An 11,468-nucleotide genomic window follows, 5' to 3' on the forward strand; every position below is an offset into this window, starting at 1 on the left:
CAGCCCCAGCCCCAGCCCCAGTCCCATTCCCTCCCTCACTGCAGAGGCCTTAATCTGCCCTCCCCATGCCCCTTCCCTCCACCATGCCCCTTCCCCCCACAAACTTACCAGCTGGACTCTGCTCTCCAAGCTGTTGGGCTGCATATTGGCAACCAGATTGCTGTTGGCCAATATGGCTTGTGAATAATTGGCCATTAGTATTGGCCCAAAAAATCTTTATCGGTGCATCCCTAATTTCAAAGGACTCAAATAAAGGTGAGATTCATGTGAAATATCTTAGACCAGTATTTCAACTCAGTGGGTGAGTCTAAATGTGCAACTAATTCCAAGCAATAAATTCTGGAGCAGACTGAGCTGAAGTAAACTACTCCAGGTGCAGCATCTACATGTGGGCCTGGGACATCAGCAATTCAAGCTGGGGTGAAGGAGGGCTGCTCCCATCCTGCTCTGCCCTGGATTCTGAGTGGTAGCGTTTGGCGGTGAAAAGGCTGGCTGGGGTATGAGGGTGCTGAAAGTGTGGAGCTGTGTGTCTAGGTGACAGGCAGAAGTCTAGCCCTCTGCTGCTTGGGCTAATTAGGCACAATTTATGCCTGCAGTCAACATCTATACATGCATTTAATTGCAGTTAATTACCCTACCGTAAGACAGTACTATCCCTGTACTATCTTATGGCAGTGTTAATTTGTTTACTGCAGCCTAATGCTGTAGTATGTGTAGATGGTGACGCTTTACTGTGGAGCTAATTAGTCTACTCCAAAGTAAAGCTCATGTGTAGATGCAGTCAGTAACACTCAAAGTTCCATAGGCCCTTGCAGATAAATAAAAGAATGCATAAATTATAACAGATCAGGCCTTACAGGAAGGAGAAATTGATTTGGGACAGTGATTCGAATCACCGAATTGAATCATTGTCCCCTGAATTGGCCAAATCTGAATCCAAAGCGAATACTAGCCACTTCGCACAGGCCTAATAGCTATTATTAAAATGTTTCCAGCTGGAAGAAAACAGTAGATAATGGAGCAACATATTAACTGCTTAAGTTCACTGTTCAATAAATTAATAGATAATAATCTCCTGCCATACCAGGAAAGACTGAAAAGGCTAGGACTCTTCAGTCTCAAAAGGAGAAGACAAAGGGGAGATATGATACAGGTTATGGAATCATGAAGGGTGTGAACAAAGTGAATAGGGAACTGTTATTCACTAAATCCGGAAATACTAGAACTAGAGGGCGCACACTGAAATTTAAATAAAACAGGTTTAAAACTAACAAGAGAAAGTACTTTTTAACATAGCATATAGTTAAATTGTGGAACTTATTACTACAGAAGCTTATAGAGGCAGATAGTATAGCCTGGTTCAAAAGGGACTAGAGAAATTCATGGATAATAGATCCACTAATAGCTATTAAACTAAATAGTCATGTGTATGCCCTCTGGAATCTCTAAACCAATGATGATGGATGTGATGAAGGGTATGACCGGGGATAGCGCACCCCACATATACCATATTCAAAGGCTCTCCCTCTAAAACATCAACTACTTCCACTGTCAGTGTGAAAATACTTGATTAGATGGACCATTGGCTGACCCACTATGACACCATTTATGTTATGTTCTATTTTTGTTAGATTTCTTGGTAAACATATTTTTCTTTCACCATTTTTCCATTGTAGCTAAGCTGGAGAAATGTATTCAGCTCAATAGAATAAGGGTAAAAAACACAAGAAAAAGCATATAATATAAATGATAATGAGGGTTAAAAGTTCAAAGGCAATATTGATATACTTTTAGCGGCAAGAGCAGGATACTAGGCATAACATGCTCATTGTTTCTATTTCTGTTTTTGCTGCTGACTCAGTGCATGACTTTGGGCAAATCACATAGGACAAAGGTTTCAGATTTTTGGGCCTACCGTTAAATATCAGTCCTGCAACTTATTTGAGTGTGCATATTCTTGCCAGTGGAAATTTGCAGAGGTGTAACTAGCAAGGTTTGAATGTGGCCAAGCTCTACTGGAGAGCAGTAGGAGTCAGGAGTGCAGGGGAAGTGGTACTGAGTGTGGAGGGATGGGTTTTACTTCCCCCTACTGCTGCTGCTGCTGCTTCTGTGATGAAGTATGCCTGCCCTGCTATAGCAGCAGCACAGTGTCTGTGTACCCAGCTGCTGCTGCTTTTGTTAGAGTATGGACCAGGGGTGGGCGAAATATGGCTCACAGGCTGGATCTGGTCCACCATCCAGCCTGCAGCGTCCCCCACCCCCCCAAGGAATTGTGCCCTGCCCAGCCCTTCCACCTGCAAGGGTGGGAGCGAGGCACCTACACCCATCCCGAACATATCCTCGCTCCCACCCCCATGGGCAGAAGGGCTGACCCCACTACCACAGGGCGGGGCTGCTGCTGCAGGCTTCCCTGGTGTCCTGCTCCCTCTGGGAAGCAGGTAGGGAAGCTGGGGGTGGGGCAGCAGCTGGGCAGGAGTGCAGAACATGGGGATAGGGCTGGCTGTAGCATGGAGCCTACGCCCAGGGGCACGGCAGCAGCATGGAGCTTGGGTGGGCACGGTGTGGGGGGGAGGGGTATGCAGACCCCCCACACACACTCCCCTCATGGTGCACAGGCCTGGCAGGCAGCAGGGGCAGCAGCACGGGGCAGGGGGGGGAGCTGCCTGGCATTGGTGCCTAGCTCCAGCCAGTGCTGCAAGAAGTGCAGCCCCCACTGGGCCATTTGTTTCCCCAGACCTCTCCACACTTGAGATGCACAGGAGGGAAGCCCCAGGCTCTGGAATGGACTGGAGCAGGGAAAGCAACCAGCTCCAGTGCCTGGGGCTTCCCTCCTGTGCCCTGAGAGTGCAGGGAGTGCCAGGGAAGCAGACAGCCTAGTGGAGGCTGCGCTCCTTGCTGCGATGAGCAGTGCTGGCCAGAGCCAGGCACCAGAGCCCCTGTCTGCTGCTGCACCATGATGGGAATGTGGGGGGCTCCCCACCCTCCCTCACACCCCACAAACCACACACATACACAGATACATGTACCCCCACCCCAGTGTTTTATGTGTTGACTATAGGAGAGGAAAGTGTGTTCCAGAGCCACATACCCACACCCCACAAACACCACATAAGCCCCAACATACCCTATGACCCCCACGGCCACACCCCCTCACAAACTCCCCTCACACACCCACACACCATAGATACACCTCTACCACATACATACGTCAACCATACCCTGCCACACAATATAAAAGACTAAGAATTTACTTTTGAGTTATTATGCAATCACCTGTATACAAAGTACACCAAAAATCACGACAGAGATATTTTTTGTAATAAAATTAAAATATGTTATAGTAGGTGTTTGATTTTTAGTGTATGATTTGGTTTTTTCTGTTTCTAAGAAGGGAACTCACCCCCAGGCTCTCTCAGAGGTCGAGAGAGGCCTGGGCCACTTCCATATTTTGAGGCTCCCGGTATATTAAAAAAAATTATTAATTCATAGTGCACTACAGGCAGTGTGGCCCAGTAATGGGACACAAGTTTAAAGTTGTATGATGAACATCTTCTTCTTTCAATCCTGTCAGTGTATCTCTGTGTCTGCATGTATAACCTCATTTGGAGATAACGTCAAAAGTCTAAATTTGAGGCCCTCTGTGAATGAGAGGTCCAGGCCAAATGGCCCTCCTGGCCCCCCCCCCCGTGATAGGCCCTGCTCACCCCTCCCTAAAGAAGTATGGGGGGGGCAAGGGGAGGGATTTCTGGTGGCAAAGGTCAGGGGTTAGGGGTGGGGCTTCTGATCTCAAGATGGTGGCCAGGGGTGGGGGCACCTGTCAAGGGGCAGGGCTACCCATGTGGCCCTCAACAGCTCACCAATCCTTGTTAAGCAGCCTTCCACCCAAAATAATTGCCTGCCCCTGGCATAGACCATTCTGGCACTCCCCCTATTTGGTGCCCAGGGCCGGTACGCCCCCCTTGACCACTTCAACTTATGCTATTGGGAATTTGCAAAGGTCTGTTCGTTTCAGAAACAAATTGAAGAATTAAGGCTATTGTCAGTGTTTGGACATCTAAATACAAAACATCTTGATTATTCCCAACTTCTATCTGAACTGATTTGAATCAGTAGATTCTCATAACGTCTGAGAATAAGTTACTTTAAATTAGGTGCCTAAATATGGAGTTTGGCTTTGTACTCTCTGCTTCTCTGAAATGAGAATACAGCAGTTCCACAGATGAAGTTGTGAGGCTTAAGGAAATAATATTTGTAAATTTTTTTGAGTGTCAAATGAAAAATTCAAGCAGTATTACTATTATGCCCACATATATCAAGTGAGCATTAGTGTGCATGAAAAAAATATGCATTTCAAGCCACCTCTTCTTTGACCCCAAATAAAAGAGGAAGACTTCCAGTGGTAGGAACCAGCAATCTCTCTCCCATGATTTTTAAACAATGCAACCTCTTCCTAGGCAAATTCAGAAAAGCATGCCTTGAAATATTAGCAAAAATGTATCTACTAATCTGTGATTGTATGCTTAGTACAAAACAGACATATAACACTGCATGCAACTCTTTACACTTCAGACTGAATAAGAAAGTTAGCTTACCTGCAGTTTCTCTCTCCTAGCCCCTGGGTGATCTTTATCCAGCCTTTGGGGCATATCAGTTTTGAAGATGCAGCACAGGAAGTGCATGGAGTATTTGAAGTAAACATCATCTTCACATTGCATTGCATGGATCTTAACTTAAAAACATGTATGCAAACACCAGACATTATACATTTTAATAATATCTTGCCACTACATTTTTGCCCATATTTCCATTCATAATTCTGCATGAATTCTACACATTTAAAAAATAATAAGCATCATTAATCCAATTTGATCATTCACAATCATTCATCAATTGTACATGAGAACAAGCCTACTTAACCTAATAACCGCAAAAGACATCGGGGTTTCCCTCACTTTATGCGAGTTATTTATGTGTGAATTCACTCTTATGCAATGGTTTTTTTACCCTTTTTATACCAAAAAATTGTTATATGCAATGTAAATTTACTCTTATGTGATCAGTGTGATGGAAGCTCACAGTCAACTGCCTTGTGCAGTGCATTGTGGGAGTGATGCGCACCAAAATATAGTCTCCTGTCTGGATTTGTGCTCCTCACTTGTTGACCGCGACATATTTCTGTAGTTGCTATCCCCATTATAGTAACATTCTCCACCACCCTGTGTTTGTGTGTACTGGCTGCAGTTGATGAGTACCAAAATTGTCTTGTAAAAATGGTAGAAATGGGTCAGTACAGTCAAGGTCTTGGAATGTATCCCTATTTGTTACATTATAAGTGAGTCCCCTTTATGCAGATTCAAGTTATGCGTCTTTTTCCAGGAATGCATGTACATCATAAAGCAAGGGAAACCTATATTAGGGGGTTAGATATCAGGTGCAATTCCTACCATAGTCATGCCACAGATACAGTTCAATCATGAGTGATGTCATTATCATACGAGGGTCTGAAAAGTGAGATGGTGATCTCAGTCCAGTTCCTAAGGAACAGATGTGGCTACCTGGCAGTTTTACAAGAAGGACTGGGGCAAAATATGGTTCATGGGCTAGATCTGGCCTGCCAATTGTTCTGACCTGTGGCTGCCCCACAACACTCCACATGGGGCCAAGTTCCACTCAGGACAGCCTGTGTCACACTCCAGTCCACATCCACCCTCCACCTGCCCATGGCACTGCCCCAGCCCCAGCCCCAGACAGTGTGTACAGCTTCTTTGCAGGGCTGCCCCCGCCACTGCTGCAATTGCCCAGGTATTACTTGACTCCCCCCCAGCCTCCAGCAGCTCTCTCCTCCTCCTCCTCTTCCTCCTCTTCCTGCCCCTGCTGTGCCAGGGCTGCTCCAGCCAGCAGGTAGCATGGGGAAGCAGCAGCGGTGGGCAAAGGTGCACTGGGGAAGTTCCTGCCCCAGCACATGGGGCTTCAGCTCAAGCTCCCAGTCACCTTTCACCCACTCCACCTGCCCAACGTGATGAGCAACCACCTATGGCACCCAAGTGGCTGGAAAGAAGCTGTATGCTCTGGCTGGGGTGGGGCCAAGGTTGGCGCCAGGGTGGTACCATTGGTGGATGCAGCATGGGCTGCCCTGGGTGGGAACAGGCACAGCTCAGCCCCATGTGGAGTGCTGGGGAGGCAGCTGCAGGTCAGAGTTGGGAGCAGGCTGCACCCACACCGGCACCCGCACCACCTGGGCAAGTTCTGCTGCATGCATCTCTTCTCCACTCCTGCCTCCCCTCACTCCCAGCTGGCTCCAGGAACCTAGGACAGGGTCAGTCCCCTCTCACACACACACACCCCACAACACCTCCCACCCAGCTCCTACTGATTCACATTTATATTTTCCTCCCTTTTATTCCCAACTGAAAGAAGTCTCTTCTCATGACACTGGATACAAACAGAGTCTCTCTGCGGCCCAACAAATGGAAAAACTTGCCTCCCATGCCAGCAGCTGCTAGTAACCAGTGGGAATGTGAAGGCAAATCTGTTACCTTAAGAGACTCTTTCACTGCAACATAGCAGTTGAAGGCCAGAGGCTTGTATACCCAACTCCACCCCTTCCATTTAGGTTGGCTTGAGCTCTACTAATTTTATTCAGCATGTTAGAATGTAATCGTGCTGTTTCTTCCACCTCTCTTTAATAGCTCCACAATGTGGATGAAAAGTCATGAGGTTTCTCCTTTCCATGGAGCATGACTGGCAATTCTCTATCAAGGCAATGGAAGAAAATGTGCAGCTATGAGGATGCACCCCACAGGTTGGAGATGCAGGTGAAAAGGGAAAAGTTAGGTCAGTGATCCTAAACCAGGATGCCAGGACACCTTGGGGTGCTGTGAGATCTTTTGAAGGGTGCCACAGGAAGTGTGAGGTGATAAGTAGTTAAGGGCAGATTCAGACTCTCCCTGCCTAGCTGCTACCCCCAGCTCCCACTACCTGTCCCTTCTGTAAGGAGGTAAAACCTGTAATAAATTAGTTTTTGGAATGGGGTGCTGTTTATATCACAAAAGTTATGCAAGGGTGCCTTGTGTCCGATGAGGGGTGCCTTGAATCTAAAAAAGTTGAGAACCACAGAACTAGGTGCTGTCATTGTTTCATCTTTGCTTCCACCAGGCCTTGAAAAATCAGTCTGAAGTAGCTATTGAATATATTTTTGCCAAGTCTACACAGGCTACAAAACACTTTCAGTTAAGTTTGTTATTGTATATCATTTTATTCCACCCAAATGCAGCTTTATTTTTTAATGTGGATGGAATGATGTTGCTCCATAGTTTCAGCTTTTTAGACTACTGGTACACATTTTTTTAAACAGATCTTTGTGAAAAGTAAACCATGAATAGATCCTGTTTTCATGGAATTTTCCCTAACCCTAACCTCCCTGGAAATTTCCCAAGGTCTTGGGCTGTGTCCTGTCGTACCTTCCCCTTTTTTTACAGGAATATGTTTACACAAGCAGCAATAGCAGACAAAAGGGGAAGTAGGCATGCAAATGGGACATGTGTTTAACGTGCCTTCCCCTTCGGGAACTGGAAATTATTTTTTCTTGCTGATTTTGCTTTTAGGAAAGTGACAGAAGGTAAGAGGGGCCTGAACGTCAAGATTTGCTGCAGCCATGAAGGTCCAGGAAATATGCAAGAAGCAAGGTTTCTTTGGTAATATCCTTTACTGAACCAACTGTATAACTGGGAAAGATGTTAGACAAGCTTTTGGGCACAAAGTGTCTTACACACACCCACTTTGTCTAGTCTATAAAGTACAAATCTACCCTGCTTTCTCCTTCTACGTGACTTCAGACTAATCAAAGATAACTTGCTTCTCACAAAGTTTGGATATGCATTCAGGCACCCTCAAAGTTTGGAGAGGTTAAAATTCAGACAGTGTTCTAAGTCAAAAATAGCCATAGCTCCAATGAGATGGAATTACTGGCAAGGTACAATGTGTGATAACTTGTACACGACTGGTTTTGCTATCAGTGGACAGTAGTGGGGGCACTGGTGATCAAGGTATAGAGAGGGTCTGCTCTACTTTGAAAGATGCAAAGTTGCCCAGAAAACTGACAACCAGGAAGCAGAGTTGAGAAGACAGCAAATTCTAGAGTCCAGATTCTCCATGTCTTGAATTATATTGTCATTTACAGCTGTGTAGAGTGAGGTAGTTAGTTGTGTTAACCTGAAGTCAGGCAGAAAGCACCTATGGTATCTGAGAGCATAGAGGGTGTACAAAGCTACTTTTTTCATCTGATCTGGTAATATTTTTGTACTCACACTGCACTAAATCACAGTGCTAAGCATAAAGAAGGGGAAATCAGATATTAGATGCCACAACAATTCCAGAACAAATGGGACTTTCTAGCCCTAAGACACTTTTTAGTCATGATAATCCTATAAAATATTTAGTTCTTCCAAAAATACATGATAGCTTCGCTGGAATAATTACTGATTACAGGATTCTAAGCCTTTTTATTGTTGCCCAGATATTTCCCATATGCACTGTGTGAGCCAGCTCACAGACAGTATAGGAATGGGAATGTCCATATGCTGGAACTGGCACAGTGACTTTGGTAAGGAAGCTTCTGCCTCTCCTAATGAGAGGCTGCAGAGGCAAATGTGACCTCCACAGCAAGTCAGGCCAGCTCTCAGTGCTACACTAATTTTGCCTCCACTGCAATACCTCATGGGTCACAACAGTGTTGCCAAAGCACAGGTTTGCCCAGGACACACCCTTCTACCTAATCTGTCCTTCCTTTTTTTGGCATTGCCTGGCCTGCTTTACAGTTAACTCTGTGGCTGGCAAATAGGCCCCTTTAGTACTATCCCTTGCAAGGCTCTTATGCCCACCCCATGGCTTATTTGCTCCAGCCAGAGTGGAACAAAATCAAGGTCAAATGTCTGCCCAGACCTAGATGGTCTGTGAGGCTGGCCTTGCCAGTTTGGGAGGCTAACATCTTTAAGTGATACAAAAATGAATCAGGCTATTATATTCTTTGTCCAAGTGTTTTTTTGCTCTTTTTTTAATGCAACCTCTTTCTTCACCAAAGAGAAAAGAAATAACTAGCTCACAATATCCGTCTCCTCTCTCAACTTCCTCTACAGTGATCCTAGTGTGCAATTTATTTGCTTTTAATTGCTTCTTCACTATCTCCAGTTTCCTAAACATGGATGCAATTTCTGGATTAAATACACTTTTCTAGTTGTACACTTCTCTTCTCAGTGATGCTAACAGCTTGATATTTTAAGTGCATTTGCTTTTGATTCTGGGCCATAATCCTCAATGGCGATGTAAATTTTTGTTGCCTTCCATTGAACTCTCTCCAATTTGTCCACATGCTTTCTGTATTGGAGGCTCCAAAACTGGACACGGTACTTCAAATGTAGCCTCACACAGTACTCCAGGACCAAATAGAGAGAAAGAATCACTTCCCTCAATCTGCTGACAACATTCCTACTACTGTGGCCCTGGTATGCCATTAGCATTTTTTGCAACAAGGGCACAGTCTTAGCTCATACTCGGTTTACTGTCCACTGTAACCCCCAAGTCCTTTTCTGCAGAGTTGCTGCTTAGCCAGTCAGTCCCCAGCCTGCGTCAGTGCATAGGATTGTTCTGTCGTAAGTACAGGACTTTGCACTTGTCCTTATCGAACCTCGTAAGATTTCTTTTGGTCCACTCCTCCAATTTGTCGAGGTCTCTCTCAATCCTAGCCCTACCTTCCAGTATACCTACTACTCCCCACAGCTTGGTGTCATCTGCAAACTTGCTGAGGGTGCTCCCTATCCCATCTTCCAGGTCATTGATGAAAATACTGAACAAACCTGACCCTAGGACCAACCCCTGAGCCACTGTATTTGATATCGGCTGCCAACTAGACATTGAGCCACTGACTACTCTGAGTTTCATAACTGAGATGTATGAATGAAAACAAAAATCTCCAGAGAAATATATTACCCATCAGAACACTATCAACATTTTTTGTCACATTAAGATGCTCACATACTATGCAGAGTGCAGTACATTCACCTAGCTATATAGATCTATGTGAAAAATTAATTTTTAAACGCTGTGCCTATATAGCACTTACAAGGAACCAGAAAATAACTAATCATTATCTATCACCTAGCACCTGCAAGCAGCACTATGACAACAATCCAATATACAGGCAATGAGGGATATATATGTATATATTTAAGTAGAGAGATTGTGAAGACCACATTTTTTAAAAGATTTATTGTAAAATCCTAGTTTTTTTAACCTCTATAGTTTGATGGATAATCCTTTGAAGAAGCCATTTGTTATTCACCAAGGCAGTCGCCTGTCTGATATTAATAAATGCTGATTCAGTAGTCAGCCGGCAGTGTATTTTTATCAGCAGGTTTGATGGATTCTAAAACTGTCTTTGATTCTAATTCTTTATAAGCAGGATATCTTTACAGTCTCATGTAAAGCCTCATTGCTAAACCCCTTTATTGGGTCCAGAGTTGTCCTTAACCATTTTCAGGCCAACCTTTCAAAACAATAACTTTTTTAAAAAAATTAGGAAATTCTACTAGATGTTTTGGGGCTTAATCTTGTCATGTGCCAAGCTCCCATGAAACCTATTGAAGCTAGTGAGAGTCAAAGATGCTCAGTTCTTTGTAGACTTGTGTCTATAGTTCTCAGCCATGACATATCACTTGCATTCAGTACTATAATTTAGAATTTATGTAACAGCCAAGCAAATTCCCAGTTCCTTAACTTTAGATATATAAAATAGACCACACACACAAGAAAAGTACCACATAGTCTATAGTTCTGAAAGAAAGATTAGCAAACATACCTTCTGAGTCTGCCCTTCAGCTGTGGAAATGAAACTTGCTGTTAAGAGGAGAAACAATAAACCAGGAAGATGCATTTTCATGTAATAAGGAGAAGGCACTTTTCTTGAAGGGGGTGGTGATAGTGAAGAAGGCGATGCCATTTCTGTAAGAAAGGACTGCGTACCAAAAGTCAGATCCAAGAAAAAAAAGAAGTTAGAAGTAAATAAGGAAAAAACATTTTTGCTTTCCAACTCCAATATATATGGAAGCTTCTGCTACTTTTAAATATTATTCATGAACTAATATCAGCTTTCTCTTTTGTTTTTTAAACACACGCACACACACGCGCAAAAGCTTAATCCACAAGTGAAAGGTTTACTCAAAACAGGAACATCTATGGATTTCCTCCTACATATCAGTTCAAAACAGATGGAAGGAAATCCTTAGTTCTCAGCATATTGGAATGAAATATGTTAACTCTATCCTTAACTGGAGGCAATTTCAAAGGGCCATCTACAAAAACGTAGAATCCACAATGGTAAATTATTTCAGTTTCATTGCTGATGTTAATGCACTCAGGTCATCTCAACCAGAAAGCATACCCCTCTCCTGCTCATGTACATATCTTTTAATTTA

The 11,468-nt window shown here is 44.1% G+C and overlaps 1 protein-coding gene across 1 annotated transcript in view; it reads right to left on the reverse strand.

Annotated features, from left to right (window-relative positions):
* STAB1 (stabilin 1) overlaps window positions 1–11,201 on the reverse strand; it is a 297,038-nt gene extending 285,837 nt beyond the window's left edge. Inside the window, exons 1-2 of the mRNA XM_019505230.1 lie at window positions 10,853–11,201; window positions 4,593–4,729 (exon numbers count right to left, since the gene is read on the reverse strand). Of these exons, the coding sequence (XP_019360775.1) occupies window positions 4,593–4,729; window positions 10,853–10,993 (278 nt within the window). The 5' untranslated portion in view covers window positions 10,994–11,201. The remainder of the gene's footprint in view (window positions 1–4,592; window positions 4,730–10,852) is intronic.
* Between the last annotated feature and the right edge of the window lie 267 nt (window positions 11,202–11,468).

Source organism: Gavialis gangeticus, unplaced genomic scaffold (genome assembly GCF_001723915.1).
Source record: "Gavialis gangeticus isolate Ggan-Ray unplaced genomic scaffold, GavGan_comp1, whole genome shotgun sequence".
Taxonomy (NCBI): Eukaryota; Metazoa; Chordata; order Crocodylia; family Gavialidae; genus Gavialis; species Gavialis gangeticus.